Source organism: Porites lutea, chromosome 8 (assembly GCF_958299795.1).
Source record: "Porites lutea chromosome 8, jaPorLute2.1, whole genome shotgun sequence".
Taxonomy (NCBI): Eukaryota; Metazoa; Cnidaria; class Anthozoa; order Scleractinia; family Poritidae; genus Porites; species Porites lutea.
Window position 1 is genome coordinate 15,516,422 of NC_133208.1, and position 16,566 is coordinate 15,532,987.

At 40.6% G+C, this 16,566-nt stretch overlaps 1 protein-coding gene and 1 long non-coding RNA gene across 2 annotated transcripts in view; one reads left to right on the plus strand and one right to left on the minus strand.

Moving 5' to 3' along the window:
- Nucleotides 1-2,496: 2,496 nt before the first annotated feature.
- The window catches only part of LOC140946638 (probable G-protein coupled receptor CG31760), a 38,756-nt gene continuing 24,686 nt past the window's right edge, over nucleotides 2,497-16,566 (plus strand). Inside the window, exons 1-7 of the mRNA XM_073395751.1 lie at nucleotides 2,497-3,948; nucleotides 5,784-5,910; nucleotides 6,660-6,995; nucleotides 8,059-8,127; nucleotides 9,289-9,398; nucleotides 10,417-10,631; nucleotides 11,661-11,799. Coding sequence (XP_073251852.1) covers nucleotides 3,131-3,948; nucleotides 5,784-5,910; nucleotides 6,660-6,995; nucleotides 8,059-8,127; nucleotides 9,289-9,398; nucleotides 10,417-10,631; nucleotides 11,661-11,799 — 1,814 coding nt within the window. The 5' untranslated portion in view covers nucleotides 2,497-3,130. The remainder of the gene's footprint in view (nucleotides 3,949-5,783; nucleotides 5,911-6,659; nucleotides 6,996-8,058; nucleotides 8,128-9,288; nucleotides 9,399-10,416; nucleotides 10,632-11,660; nucleotides 11,800-16,566) is intronic.
- Nucleotides 15,519-16,566, minus strand: part of LOC140947129 (uncharacterized) — a 1,103-nt gene continuing 55 nt past the window's right edge. The window contains exons 1-2 of the long non-coding RNA XR_012166920.1: nucleotides 16,455-16,566; nucleotides 15,519-16,301 (exon numbers count right to left, since the gene is read on the minus strand). The exon at nucleotides 16,455-16,566 is cut by the window's right edge and continues 55 nt beyond it. This is a non-coding gene — a long non-coding RNA (uncharacterized lncRNA). The remainder of the gene's footprint in view (nucleotides 16,302-16,454) is intronic.

The window sequence follows — 16,566 nt, forward strand, 5'->3', positions numbered from 1 at the left end:
ACAAAAGTACACGTCAAATTTAATCGATGAAGCTAACATGCCGGTTGAAGTTTGTAATAACTAAATTTTTGGAACAAAATGGCGTAAATCTTCGTGTTGCATTGACTGACTCTTCTCCAGTCGTGTATGTTTGGATCACGTGAGAAGCGTGACCGAAGAAGGTGATGGGAAGGAGGAATGCTCTTCCCTCTTTCCTCCTTCCCATCACTCCTTGCGCTTCCCTTGACCGCACTTCTTTCGTTAATGTAAATAGGAGACTGAGAGATGACTGGCGACGAGTCAGGTGCGTTGGAATTGGTCAGCGCGACTGACTTAAATGTATTTAATTAAAATTACACATTTAGGCCAAATCGATCCACTAACCACCTCCCCCTCCCCTTAGCCAACATTTGTCCCTAAGTGAGAAGTCATGTTGGCTTAGGAGAGGGGTAGGCGGGCAGTTTCCCTGAACCCTAAATTGATCCCCGGCAATATTTCCACAGGTGAGGGAAAGTGCATATATTATAGCAATATTAGTTTGGCTACTATCAAAAATCAGGGAGTTGCGGTCTTGATCTACAGAGGGCCTTACCATTTTGCAAGCCGTGATTTTCACGCGCGCTCGCGTTTGGCTCCCTCTACTATCCCTGAGGAAAAATGGGGACTACTTGTAGTCTAGTATGGATGAGCATTTTCATTATACATTTTTCCCACTATATGTCTATATAACTACAATCAATGTTGGAAGTCAGCTTAGCCTACAGATTAGTCAGTTATCTGCAAGTAGATTACTGACTTATCTGTAGGTTGGGCGTGCAATGCATGATTTCCAAGAGCAATGTCAAACTGTGTTCGGTGCAACGGTGTGTTTGTCGTTATTTTTCTCAAAGCAATGTATAATAAAACTGTTTATAGATTCAGTTTTTGTGATACCTGGAATAATCAAGGTCTCAACAAGTGTTATCAGCCTTGGCCTTCGGCCCCTGTTATAACATTTACAGCGAGAAAAATCGCTAGCGCCTGTGATAATTCCATATCACCTTCCGTATCACCTTCCTTGCGAGAGGCGATTTCCACGCGTGTATTTCCCTCGTTCTTCTATAGCACCCAAGGAAATGAGGCACTTAACTGTACACGTAGTCTAATCTAGGAAGTAAGGGGACAAATGGGATTCCCTTTATCTTTCTTGTCTAGGATCAATGTCCCCTGTAAATGCCTCTGGACCGTAGTTAATAGATAAAAATCGATATCGGAAATCAATCGATATCATCGATATTAATCGATTTAATCCGCCGATTAATATCGATTGATATCGAAAATTGATAGAAATCAAAGTCACAAAAAAAATTTATCGATTATTATCAATTGACAAAATCGATAACAATCGATAGGAATCGATAGTAATCGATAAAAAATCATCGATATTAATCGAAGTCACAACTTTTGTTCTTTATCGATTTCGATCGATTGTTGTCAGAAATCGATATTGATCATCGATTAAATGTCGATTACTATAGATTAACTACATGAAGGGGTACCTCAGGTTGTGGAGTGTGGGCTGTGGGGATGGGAAGAAGTATTTCTCTCCCTCTCCCTGACGTTCTTCCACAGTTGGTTTATCAGCGGCCTGTCTGTTTGTTAGGGCAAAACTGGCCGGCTACATCGATTATATGCCGCATTTATTTGCTTAAAACACTGTATCGATTAGTCGTTTGAATGCTTTCCATGAAACCGCGATTTCATTTTTTATGATAAAAGATTGAATTGTTTGCGGGAATTTAATCTCCAAAAATTATTAGAATTGCCTCCATTGAACTTATTCATTTCACTGATTGATTCACTGCTCAAAACAACTTGAAACCTTTTTCTGATTTACAGGAAACCGACTTAATCCTGAGTAAACAGCTATTTGATTGGAAGTGTCATGATCAGTGTTTTTAATTTTCTCTGTTTGTTTTAAATATACATCTTTATTGTCTTGTCAAAGAGGTATTCACCATTTGTTACCGATTTCTGTCAAGATCAGCACGAAACGTTCCTCGTCAAGGATTATTGATCGTGAGATTTTAAAATTTGTGGGTGTCCATATTCGATCCATACATGCTTGTTTGAGGATAATATATTAGCTGGTGTATTCGTAAGTCCTTTGATAGTAAATATGTCTTACTATCAATACATTAGCGAGCCGGCTTATCTTTTGGTTTCATTAAAAAGTTCGAGATGACAGTTTTCGAAAGATCTCGAAACTGGCAAGCCAACGCGCTTAGTATAACTTCACTATGATAGAAGTGTGGGTGTCCATATTCGATCTATACGTGCTTGTCGAGAATAATATATTAGCTGGTGTAATCGTAATGCCATTGATTAAAAATGTGATTTAATATCGATATATTAGCGAGCCTTCTTGACTTTTGGTTTCATTAAAAAGTTCGAGATGACAATTTTCGAAAGGGAAGCCAACGATTATTATAACTTCAGTATGATAAACTAGAAAAACTTTGAGGCCTTGTTACATTGAGTATCATCTGTACATAAAATGATCCTGAAGAAAGGAAAGTAATTTGTAAGAAAACGCTCTGTGTATGATGGCCCTTGAAGAAAGCTTGACTGCGGAAAGCTAGACTCTGTGGTCATGTGGGAAAATACAGGGATTCTGAACAGGGAGAGACGAAAGTGGTTAATTGCTAACACTTTGAATCACATAACAGTTTATTATTAAAAGACTTAATACAACAGTCATTTCTCATCATTCTATAACCAGATAACGCCCTCTCCTGGTTGTTGTATGTTGTTGATTCAGGCGTCGTATTGCTTGCCGCCAAAAATAGTTTCGAATCTGGCCAGGTTTCCAGCGAGGTATGATCCAGTTGGGTTATTAATAACAAAAGGGTTTGTAATTAACTACACAAGTATCTTTGGCCAGTCTGACAACTTTCGTGTTTTGTCATTCACTCTGTTTGCTCTGAACGCTTGTCCTACATCCGCTCGTATTGAAGAGGTATTATTCCGTCAGTGTAAATTCCATTAGCACCTTGTGTTTTCGTTAATCTCTCAGCGCAGGATTAAGCGTTTTGTTAAGAAGTTGCAGTGCTTCGGCAGACGGAAACAAACGTGTTTTCACGTCGTGCCAGACACAACACACTTCGCCAGGATGGCTGTCCTAATTTTTCTTCTCGCGTTTTGGACTTTTTCGTGCGTGGACGCGGATGGAAAAGCCTCAACAAGTGCCGAGTTTTATGTTGACGATCCATCAATCGAAAATCCAGATCGCCCGCCTGTAGTAGACGATCGACCCGGCGTTTTTAACATGACCGCTCGGGAAGCCCTAAAAGCCATCGAAGAAGTCCACAATGGAAGCGTCGATTGCAAAACTATGCTCGCTGAACGAGACTTAAAACTTCTGTTTTTTAAGTACGAGAATAGTGTTTATACACAGCAAGCAAACCTCGCTATCCGCACAGCCAACTTGATCTCTGATCTGCTGCCGACGGGGTCCGCAAAAGCATTGAACCTGTCAGGGGAATCAGTGCTGAGACGACACGAGGAGGTCTTGTACTCTATAGTTAGGAACAATTTAGAAAACGACCCTATTATCGTGGGATCCGCTATCATTTTTGACAACAACAGCTATGTAAATTATTCGTTTTACGCTCCGTACGCGTACCGTAATTCCGACGACTCGTTTATCAAAGTGACAGATTTATCCGCGAACTGGAGCTATCTTCACGAAGCCTTTGTCAAGTTGATGCGGATTAAATTACATAACCGGACTTTTCCGATACGGTCAACTTACTTCTATCCGCGGAGCAGGAGCGAAACAGAGCTGACACTAACACATTATTTTGTGGAGTCTAAGGATGGTCTCTGGAGCAGGCCGTATTTTGAATGCACAACAGCAAGAGCGTGGCTGATTACCTATACATCGCCAATATTGGGCAACTGGGACAAGAATGGACCAATATCTTTCATGTAAGTGCCAACCAAGTTTATGGGTTAGGAAACATTTCTTATCTTTCTCTTAAAGTAAAGGGACAAAGGTTTAAAAATAACCAATTTTGATTCAAAATGTCACAAAAAGGAACTTGAAATGGCGTCAGGGCTGTTTTAAAGAAGTTTGGCCTAATTTCCCCCATTTGATATTTAACTGTAAGTAGAAGGTTCTTAGACACACACGCGGGAAGGAGACTTTGTGTTGACAATCAAGCCTTAGTTTGTGTGGCATACAAAACGTTTGTACTGAGATTTCTCTCCGACAAACCCCACTTGTTTGAGAGGGCCAAAATTAATTGAAAATTTAAGATAAGTCCCAATTTTAATTGTTTTCATCCCTAATTACTGAAAAACAAATGTTGCTGTGAAAAGTCTGAAAAACTGCTGCCCAAATAGACCGGATGTTATACAAATGGTGATACCGTATCGTAGGATTTCGTCTAGACACTAGAAACTTTGCTACTTTTCTATGTAATTACCCTGGGAAGAAGCGAGAGAATGTTTTGTGATTATTGTTAAGGTTTCGAGCGTCTGTTTGAAGAAAAAAAATGCAAACTAGTTGCCGAGTTTATTTATTCTATGAACTAGTTAATCAATTAAGTCTAGACAGAATTGGGTTAAATTATGAAATAGAGACCTTGGTTTTGTATTGATCAAGTGCGCCTATGTGGGAATTTAAACAACTGCAATTATAGAAGAAAAATGCAGTCTACTCGCCTTTACCAAGTCCTCCAGACTGACTTCTCCATATATCTCTTTAAGGCCGGAATTTCACAAAAGATCAAGGGATTTTCCCTTTTATGATGATTTTATTAGTTGCCAGACCCTTTGTTTTGATATTGCGAGGAGAAAGTTTGTGTTGGTCACCCCTGGCTCAAACACAATAAACGCCAAATTAATTGAAATGACACTGTGGTGGTCATACTATTTCCTTTTTGCTCTAATTAGACAGAATGATTGAGTTCTAACTTTTGAGTCTGCCGGGATGAAATCTAAGGAAGCCTCTTCCGTGGTACTTTCACATGGTACTATTTATTTAGTATGTAGTTCTATCTTTTGAGTCTGTAAATGAAATCCTGCGGTGTGACCATTCAAATGAAATCTCTTTAGCTGTACTTTCACATGATACTATTCATTCAGTATGCAAGTCTGACTTTTCGGCCTGCTGACGAAATGCTGACCATTCAGATGAAATCTCTTTAACAGTTCTTTCAAATAGTCTGTCAGTTGTTTTTTAGCGTTTCACCAAATAAAATTTAGAAATTTTTGTCAAACGTAGACTTTTGCTTCTTTGGGGAGAGGAAAGGTTATAAGTAAACGTGCCTCCATTTTATGTATAATAACACAAAAAACTATTTTCTTAGTCACCTCTGCCAGTGACTCAGTAAACGTCAGTGCCATTTTTTCACCAGGCCCCGGCTGTTCAAACGCGGGCGTTCGATCGCGCTATCCATCGGATAATTCCCTATCCAGTGGAAGAATATATGGGATCGGAACCAATTACGTTATCCAGTAGATAGAGATTTATCTAGTAGATAGCGTTGTCTATCTTTTGAACAACAGGGTCCTGGTACATTTGTATAAAATGTACCATCATTTATACCACTGATCAAATTGTTATTACCCTTGCTGCAGTATATAATTTGTAAAACTACGTAGGAATCAGTGCCCCGATGCAGAGTATATGGCTGAACTCTTTTGTCTAATTTGAAGTATTGGCTTCTTCTACTAGTACATTAACCACTAAAAATACGCAAATTTGAATGGATTTCGTCGTCTTAATAGTCTGTTTCTGTTTTTTTTTTTTTTTTAAGGGGTATGACTACAATCGACATAGCTTTGACGAATGTGGATATTAATCAGTGCGATAGATCCTCCAGTGGCCAGTTCCAGTTCGAAATTTTTGCGGGCACTCACCGCTGTAAAAATGAAACTACACAGGTAAGATTAGACTTTCAAAAAGTCCTTCGTCGGATTTCATATGACGCGGTCGGCCGCTTCGCGGCCAAAAAAGGCTCGCTTCGCTCGCCAAGAGGTCGACTTGTAGCAAGTCTCAGTAAGATACTAGCCAGAGAAAACTGCCTACATCTCCTGACACCCGCCACCACTGGGTTCCGGCGAAATGATGTCTAAAACGAATGCAGAAATTCCATACTGATGACGTGTCACTACCCAGATCTGGGTATCTGAGATCGTCTCGGATAAGGAGGAAAAACTACAGGACCCGTCTCACAGCACATTCACTTTCCTGGTTCTTGTGGGACGTAAAAGAACCCACGTCACTGTTCGAAAAGAGTAGGGTACGTAGACCCCGGTGGTGTGGCCAACCTTTCCTTGTCTGGGTGGATTATCTGTAAGGAGAGATCTTAATATAGGGATAACATTATGATCCTCCTTCAGATGCCGTAATGGCTACCTGTAAACAGTGTATGTATGTATGTATGAAATTCGAAACACACTTCCGGTAATTAGTTGAGTCCGTTGCGGGCCCAGAACGTCGTAGACATCACTAAACGAAGGTTAAAAAGTACATCTGTGACGCAGGCTATCAAACTGGAGACCCCCAAAAATACTTACAGCCTGCAGGGATTTGTCACGCAACGCGTGACCTGGTTATGCCCATTGAGTAGACGTTGACAAAAAGTGGAGAAAGGTGCTCCCTTTACTGACTATGCTTTTTACTGTTCCAGTGTGAGTTTGTTAGCAGACTCGGTTTCCGAGCTGGCTCCTACAAGTGCGTGTGCAGGCCTGGGTTCTACTTCCCCAACGTTACAGCAAAAGACAAGTACTTCAACGGATCTGAAATCGAGGCTCAAGCCGCCAACAGTAAAACATCGTACCACTCAAATCCAGACTCCTTTCAGTGTCTGAAGTGTCAACCCGGATGCGACACGTGCGTGGACGATTCACCGTGTATCGTGACGTTAAGTTGGCCTCTGAGACAAGCTCTAATGGGATTAACAGTTCTCACCATTTTATCCGCTTTCGGCATGATGATCTTTGTTACCTACGTTCGCGAACTGAAGGTAAGATGACGTCTCTCAGTATTTCAGTTCTGAGGAACTACAATATTCAAGTCCTGGCGCTCGTTTTTTTAAGTCGTGGTTTTAGCCCCATGTAAAGGAATCCGAATTCCGGAATCGGGGGAATTTTTGTGGATCTGGAATCCTGGAAATTGATTTGTGGAATCCGAAATTCTGGGCTTTGGAATCTTGAATACAGCTCAAGGAATCCGGAATCCCACTAACCATTGGAATCCGGAATTCCAAGTTCCAATGATAAAGAATCCGGAATCCAGTACTTGGGATTCGGAATCCACGGTGTGGAATCCAGAATCCAAGACTCTCTTAATTTTCCTTATACAGGGCGATATGATTACACTGTATTGGGTAGCTCTTGCGCCGGCACGAAAACCATGCTGGATAAGGCCTCTGTTCACACATACAAATGCAAACAATCTCGAAATTAAGGAAATCTGGATTCCAGAATCCTAGAAATCTTTACTTGTGGATTCCGGAATCTGGGAAATTTTTTCTTGAGGAATCTGGGATCTGAGGGTTTGGAATCTGGAATACGGCTCGAGGAATCCGGAATCCCATTAACGACAGGAATCTGGAATCAAAATTCCACCGACAAAGTCCAGAATCCAGTTCCTTGAATCGGAATCCAGAATCCAAGACTGTCTTGGATTTCCTTACATGGGGCGAAAAGTGGAGCGTCATATATCGGATAGGTTCTGTAAAGTGTGATCTACCTAGACGGGTCACTCTTTTGGCCAAGCCAACATTTTAGCAACATTTTACGTTTCGTAAGGCAATCTATGAAAATTTGGCTCACCAGGGTAGCGGGCAACCCTTCTACCCCGAATACGTTTCTAGGAAACTGCTCACTTACCCCTCCCTTAAGACAACGTTTTGCCCTAAGTGAGAAGTAGGTGTTTAAAATGTTGGCTTAGGGAAGGGGTAGGTGGAAAGTTTCCCAGAAACATATAATGACCCTGTTGGGATCCCCAACTGAGTTTCTCCACAAAAACGGGGCCTCAAAGGCATAATCTCAGAAGCCAGTTATTCTTAGTATTTTTTTCCTCAGGTTGTAAAGACATCCAGTCCACATTTCCTAGTTATCATTCTAGTGGGATGCATCTTGCAATACTGCGAGGTTAGTTGTACTAAAAGCAGTCGGAGAAGTCGTCAATTGTCTAGATTTATCATGTTTTTATTTTAAAAAAAAAATGGTATTTGAGGCTTGCAATTGTCAAGAAAGCCAAAAGGGTGAAACATTCTGGCCAAACGAAGGCATTCCATCTGACCAATCAAAACGATGCGCCTGAATTTATTCTAGTCTTGATGTAAGCGTTGCAAACCATGATCCATCTTTATGCAGGTGATATTCAAGTGAAGCTGTACGCAAAATTTACGTCTAACTGTCTGAACCATTTACAGGATCTAGCTCAAAGAAGACAATCGTTGACAGTCGAGCTATTTGTTGAGGATACTGGTGACTTGATTCTGTGCAACAACAAACTTAAAGGGGCTTTGTCTCGAGGATATTGCTGTTTTAGGTCAATTCTGAGCTGAGGACACTTCTTAGCGCCTTCATCCATGCACAAAATACCCGCCCCTTTAGAGTTATCAAAAAGCTATCAAACGAATTTTACCAGGGAGCAGCAACCACTGATACTCGTTTCAGGCATAGGATGAAAGTTGGGCGAACTTTTGCAGGTTTCAATCCATGTCCATCCTTGCAATCCACATCAACGGACCACAGGAAACTGTTTTAATGCCTAAATAGAGTTGACATAACAAAAGTGGACAATTATATTTTGAATTTCATGATGCAAAGACACCTTTAGCAGACAGCGTAAAATAGCTTGTGCTGTTGCGGGGAGGGGGTACTCTCTATGATGGCCTATACCGGAAGGCTCCGCCTTAAAGGGGTACCTTTTTTAGGCTTCAGGTATATGAAAGGGTAGGGATTTTACTCATTGAAGTATATGAAAGGATAGGGAAGTCTGTCATTTGGGTCTGTGAAATGGCCCAAAAGGTCTAACAGGTGAATTTTATGGCTTTATAAAGTCGAGAAAACGTTCTATTTTTGTGATTGATTCCTATTTAAAAGACAGTGCAGTTAAAAGGGATGCAAACTTCTAAACAAGGTATGTGAAAGGGGTACCATTTGTAAATAGAAAGTATACAAAAGGGGTACCTTTTGAAAAATGGTATATAAAATGGTAAGGGGTTGGACCTCGGGGCGGAGCCTCCCCGTATGAACATTTGTTGAGTGTCCTCCCAGCATTGTTGTTGTTGTTTGTTCCTTTAGATTATTGTCGAATACCCAAAACCAAAGGACACATTGTGCATCGTTCGACTGTGGTTTCGACATATTGGTTTTGGTCTGGCCTTTACGTCTCTTCTACTGAAAACATGGAGGTTCGTCTGAGTGGTGTGCTGATCATTGATTATAATCGACCATTAGTCAAAGCCCTTAAGCGACGCGATAATCGATCATGGACTGAAATGTTCAATCGTTTATTGCGGGGAAAACTTGTGTGTTGTCTTTTAAATGGACCGCAGCTATCCATTGATGGTCCTTTTATGATACGTTTCGTTCCTTCGGCACGAAGGAAACGAAACGTGAACTGACCATGCTTATAATTCCCTCTCCTGTTTTGTAAGAGTGTATTATGTGAAACTGTACCTTAAGTGTGTGTTACTTTGACTTCCACGCGGCTGAAAAATAAAGATTTTGTTTCGATCACGATCATAATCGATGATCGATTGGTTGGGTCTGATTTAGGGGATAATTTCGTATCTCCAAGCGGCTATAAACACCAACGAAATACGAAACCATTTCATAGTAACAGTGTTCTTTTGACATTGTGAAGATATAATATTGGAGACTTTGAGCAAGTCGCTACGGAGAACTCTTCTTTGGTGGTCGTGGATGCGGAGTCCTGGGCAGAGTACGTTACCGTAACACGCCAAATTTCAACTTTAGGCCCGCCGGCGCCCAAAAAGTGACCACGCGGTTCTTCAACGCACATGCTTTCGCTGTTATTAAAACGCAGGGAAGACGTAATTAGTGGAAAACCAGAAGCGTCAAATACTTTCTTGATCAAGTGAAAAACAATCTATGATAGGATTTAAGATAGGTCTTCACGTTGTAGGATTTGGTGCTACGGCGAAAGGTCATTTTCAAGCATGCGCAGTGCGTCATTTTTGGGCTCTTTTACTTCCGGCCGTCGTGGTAGAGGGCGCCGTGGCGATTTGCTTCAAGTCCCTATTTTCGCGCGAAAGCTCACGTGGTATTTCATTGGTTTTAATAAAATAAGATTGATTTTTAAATCTTCGTGAATTCCCGACACTAGAGGTTCGAATTATTTGTTTTCATAACTTTGCTTCATCATGGAATAACCCATTGTTCTATATGAACTTTTTTCATTTGTAGGATCTCGGTGATTTTCCGCGTCAAGTCTGCACAGAAGATAAAACTCACCGACCGCCATCTCCTTCAACGCCTCGCTCCCATTCTGGCGCTGTATGTAGTCTACTTGCTGGCATGGTCGCTAGCAGGGCCAAGTCACGTGACTGAAATGGAGATGCCTGGAGATCTTAAGTTTGACGAGTGTTCTATCGACTGGTGGGACCACGCCATACTAATTTGTAAGTGTTTTTTTTGGGAAAGTTTGACTTTGGGCCTTTTACGTGGCGGTGGGGGACCCCAAGAAGTGGGTAACCCGCCTGTCCATAGTAATCTCTCATATGGTCACCCCACCTATCATGTAAACGTCATCAAATTGAAATGAAAGATTATATGGACAGGCGAGTTGCATTTGGATCTGGACTGGTTCCCTTAGGGCGACAGGCGGAAAAGCGCAAAGAGCTTTCTTTCGCTTTTCGCAATTTGTTCGCAATATAGAAACCTACAAAGCGATGAGATGTAGGGTTGTTATTTTCAGTTTTGCGTCGCTGTTTTATCTCTGTAGAGAATAAGTTTAGTATATAAATTTAGCCAGTGCTTAAAGCGAGGGTCTCGAGGATTTATAGTTTGCTCAAACAAAATATAAAATCGTGTAATGCTAAGCAGCCAAGGCAACGAGCTTAGCCAGCTTTGCAGGCTACACGGAACCGTGCAATATTTCCGCTCAGTTTACGCGAAACTGAGGAATCAGGTTGAATTTTTTTTTTCAGTTTTACCATCTGCCCATGCGCAGCGCGCTACTAAAGTAAATCCAAAATGGCGTTGTCCAGCTGAGTTAACAAGCATCCACTGATGCAACCACTCCTTTACCGTACAAAATGTTAAACGTTCATGGTGTTCACATTGCGCCGATTAAATTTGCTTTTCGACTTTGGCGTTCAAATTATTTGAACGGCTAGGCGCCTAAATTTTCGCACGGTTAGATGTTTGACTGAACTGAACGTTTGAAGTAAGCTGCTACGTCTGACTATTTGAATTTTATGTTACTTCCCCAAATTATGCTTTAACACCGCCTTATTATTCTTGGTTTTGGGGTGGAGCAGAAATCAGGCAAAGGAGTTCAATCTTATTTGTGGCATTTAAATTAGTAATGTTTATTCATAAAGTTGATACAATATTTTCAAATTTCTATGCAGTTTGCGAGTTAATTATCGGGCTGGTGTTACTCAAATTTCACGTGTTTATAAGTTGTCTGGTTATTTAATTCCTAGTTGAAATCATGTTCTTGTTTTGGGGAATCCACTTGTGTTATAACGTAAGGAAAGCTCCGTCAGCCTTCAATGAAAGCAAGTTCATCAGCTGGTCCATCTACAATCTCACAGTGGTGACATGTTTTCTGAAGATCACCAGGTACCATTCTTTGTTCTTAGGGACGGACCATTAGAAAACTTATGGGGGGGGGGGGGGGGGGAGCGGGCGAAGTACCAAAAAAAAATTCGCGCAAGGGAAAATTAAATGACAAAAAATTCGTGCACGCCAATTAATCCTAAAAAATATTCATGCTATGGCCTAAAAGAAATCGGACAAGGAATTTGGTAACGAAAAAAAACTCCTGCGGCTCGAAAATTCCCCCTCCCCACCCCCCCCCCATAACTTTTCTAATGGTCCGTCCCTTAGCTTTCCGAGTTGCCCCGAGCCTCTGTTTCAAAGCGAGGCTAAAAGCGAAACTATGGAAATAAAACTCATTGTCACAAGAAAGGTTTTGTATTTAGCCTCGTTTTGAAAGTGAGAAATTTTGGAACTCGGAATTTTAAATAGACAATTACTGTAGATGCAAAGGTTACTAACGTTGATCCGAAATCGCTCAGAGATGTCTTCCTGTGATAAGCCCTTGCAATCATTATGCAATCATTATACTTTTTGGATACTACTGGTCACAATCAAATGTGACCAGATGAACGTTTATCGTCCCTTTTTTAGGGGTTTGGTGGAGTGGGCGAAAACAGTTTGCGTGTCAGGATTTAATATATAAATATTTATTATATGGAGGAGAGTGTTTTACTGGGAACTAAACCACTCGTAGATTCCATACGCCACTTCATCCGGGACCGGAGTGGCGTATTTTCCGTATGTCACCTTTGTGAGTGTCGTATCGTTCAATGACGTCACGATTCCCGCCTTTTGCTTTTGTTGAATTGGTTTCTCCATATAACAAAAAGAACATTACACGGTGGCGAGAAGATATGAATTTTATGTTCTCGTGGCAAGAACAATATCTCACTCGTTCGCTTCGCTCACTCGTGAGATATTGTTCTTGCCACTCGAACATAAAATTCATATCTTCTCGCCACCGTGTAATATCCTCTATATATAATGAAGGGAAGCAATCAGAGAGCAGTGATCGAGAAAAATATATATAATGATTTTGAGGTAGCACATTTACAAAATGATTCTCCTTGTACCTGATTCCTGGTCAAATTTGAATTTGGAAAATGTTGGTTTTTGAGGAGGGGGGAAAACCGGAGTACCCGGAGAAAAACCTCTCGAAGCAAAGGAGAGAGACAACAACAAACCCAACCCAAATATGGCGTCGACGCCGGGAATTGAACTCAGACCCCATTGGTGGGAGAGGAGCGTTCTCACCACTGCGCCATCCCTTGCTCCCCAAACACAGAGAGAAGACTTAAGGTTGCTATCCACCGACGCGTTTTTCGCTACGCACGTAAATTGTAATCACGTAAATAAAATAGCGGCAAGATAAAAAGTGCTGAGATAAACGAGAAGTTGAGGGAGGTTCAACTTTTACGCTTACGAGCGAACTTTCATGCATTGCCTCTATTTTATTTGCGAACGTAAGTTTTACGCACGTAGCACGTACAAATTACGCCACACTGGAAATCAACCCTTGAATGAAGGGATGACTTAGCCGTGTTTTGAAGGAAAAGCTTCATATTCTCTTTCACCTTGCGCGCCCCCTGTACGTTTTCTCCGCCTCCTGCGTCAATCTTTCTGCCAAAGTGAGAGGATCAGGAAGGCAAGTAAGCAAAAATGAAGGGGCTTAAGTAGGCGGTGTTGCTATTTTGATAGTGTTTTATAGTATTGAAAATACTAACGTGTCAGTTGAATGCTGTTGTGAAGCGCTACCTTGCTCAGATTTCTTTCCGTGGTACTTACTCATTGTGGTTTTAAGAGCATAGTCCATTCAAGTATTTACTGTTCTCACGCCACCAGTGACCAATAAGAGGTACTTACGACATCTTTCGTTACCCTTTAGCAACAGTGCGCACACGAACTTTATTATATAACTACGAATACTTAAAAGCGGCCGCAGACAAGAAAGATGTATTTCTTGCCTCTGCTTTACGAGCGCTTGTTCAATCGGCCTACAAAATCTAGCTCCATTTCACGAAAGCCGGGTGATTTAGCCTGTAACGATAGGGATTATCGGATTTGTCATCTGAACTTTTTTATTTTATTTTTGGAACAAACATATCTCAACGTATTGGCCAAAGAAAAAAAAGACTATGTATTTAGATATTGTGGTTAAAACATGCATACACTTTGTTTTAGTATCGATTGTTTCCTAGCCGAAATGAGGACTTTTAGTATTTTTTCTGCCCGCCACTCTCTCATGCTTAATTTTAGATAAAGTGATACTAGTATTTATGAAGTGCTGCATTATATTGATTGTAATACTTTGTAACAAGTTGCGAAGGTAATAGCCTTCGATATTTCGCTACTGTTTCATTCAAAGAAAAGAACAGTTATGGTTAGATTTCCTACTTCATTGTCCAGGTGGAGCCAAAACGGCTGTATAGTTTATCTGCAAAAGTAAAAACAAATTTTAAAGTAAATTCAAAGTAACTACAATGCAATACTTTAGTTAAATTCCTGCATAAGCTTCCACTTAGAACATATCTCCAACCACATTTCCCGTGACATAGGGGTATGAGCTTATCACGTGAAATTGCGAAATATGAGAAATATGAGCTCCGGCACGTAGTTTCGGCTGAATATCTGCGCTGATTCTAACGGTAGAAACTGAGCTCACAATAGATTAACAATGTGCGTCATAAAAATTATTAAAAGAAACCTTTAAAAAAAACTGTCCCCCATGATTGCTATGAGGGGTCAAGAGCCCGGCTTTGTTTTGATTAAATTCCTGTACGAAACGCCGGTCAAATCTTATTCCACATACGCTTGGAAGTATTGCAAAATCTTTGTAATACTTTGTAACAAGTTGCGAAGGTAATATACGGCCTTCGATATTTCGCTACTGTTTCATTCAAAGAAAAGAACAGTTATGGTTAGATTTCCTACTTCATTGTCCATTTTCCTACTTCATTGTACAAAGCATTGCAAAATCTTTGAGATACGCCCTCAGTTTCCTTCCACACGTAGCTTCAATTTCTTTCCGAGCCAATTGCTTGAAACTAGCTTCATCTTCTTGCTACAATTAAGATAGTTCTAACAACATACAACAAATTTAACCGCAATCTGCGTCATCAAGGACGCTTGTCACGACATACGGTTGTAAGAGGTTAAGTATTGTTCAAGTGTCTTAATTACTATGTTGCGCTTACTAACATCCTATGTAAACTCCCAGTCGTAAAAAGCCAAGACACCCGCCGGCCAGATGCTTATTTCTGGTATAAGCTCCCATGCGAGATAAGCAGTATTATATTGCTTGTCGGCATGTAGTTTTTGCTCTGTGTCTGAGCTGAGACCAACGGTGTATTGTAATAATAGCCCTCAATGCAGGGTTTGAAAATCCAAAAATATATTTTCATGTCACTTTGATTTGAACCGCCGTGGATGGCGGCTATGGAGGTCGTGTATTAACAAGTGACATCTCTCTTTAGAAGCACGAAAACTGAACTTCCTGATTGTTTCCCCTTTGAGAATGGTCCCCAATTTTTTCTTTGTTGCTTCTGTCTTTCTTTTATTATTATTATTACTTTAACTAGTATTTTGTATTTATTTATTTTTACTCCATCCTATAGATAATACATTAGTTGTACAATATTAATTAGTACAAGGTTGTTTAAACTACGTGTACATTAGAAAAAAAAAGAAAAAAAAAAATAGAATGGACAAGGGCACATTATAGTAAAACTAATTATGGCCCGTTAACAAGATTGACTTTATTCTATTATAGCTTTGTTATTCATTAAAACACAAAAAAGGCAACAAATAACACCAAACTAGCCAGCTTCAAAAGACGCGGCCATCATCATCATAATATTATTGTTGTTGTTATTTATTTCATACTGTGTTAGAACACGCAAGAAATACAGGCAAACGTGACTACCAAACTCGGTAAGGCAAAGACTGTGAAGTTCTTATTTTAAAATGCATGACTTCTGGTCCCGTTTTTACACGTGGCTTTGCTGCGGGCGAGCGTTTTTGAGACAGCACACCGATTCTAAATTTAGCCAAAAGACCCAAAGTTTTATCGGATGTGATGCGCACTTGTTCTCATTAAGTAGTTACGTGTCGTGGTAGCGTAAAAATGTGACCCCAGAGTTACCAACATACACTTCACTAAGAAGCTATCCATGCATGCGCGCATGCCTTGTAGTCTGTGGGTTTCAAGTAGAAGAACGCAGATGACAGTGATACAAAGTCATGATAAATGCCCTTTTTGTCAAAAATTTTTGCGGTTTCCTTCGAAGTTGTGTCAGTCGCTTTAAACTGAGTGTTAAGTTTTGCGCAAAAACTTATTTTCAATTGATGAAGTTTTGAAAGCATCTAGCCTGCAGAGCAGACTCGCCCCAACTCTCTGTCAGTTTTAACGACCAAGATGGTAGGAGAACATTTATGGTATCATCTTTCTCACTGCAAAATACGCCTACTTTGCAGGCTAGAAAGCATCCAACTTTTCCACTCAATCTTTAGTTCAAGTTGCCACCCTAAAAATGGAGAAATAAACAAAACAAAAAAAAGAAAAAACTCGTGGAACGGACTACCAAATCATTTTACTTGACGTCTTTTAGTCAAATTTTCTGGTTTGTCCAGACAGGACCGCTCAGCAGGTCTTGTACTTTAACAAGAAAATTCGGTACCTTTGGATTTAAGTGGTCCTTAGGATTTATCCACAGACTCTACAGCATAGTAAACAGCGCCTCAGGAACAAGCACGAGTGTCGTGGCCTTACTGAAGATGTTAACCCCTGAA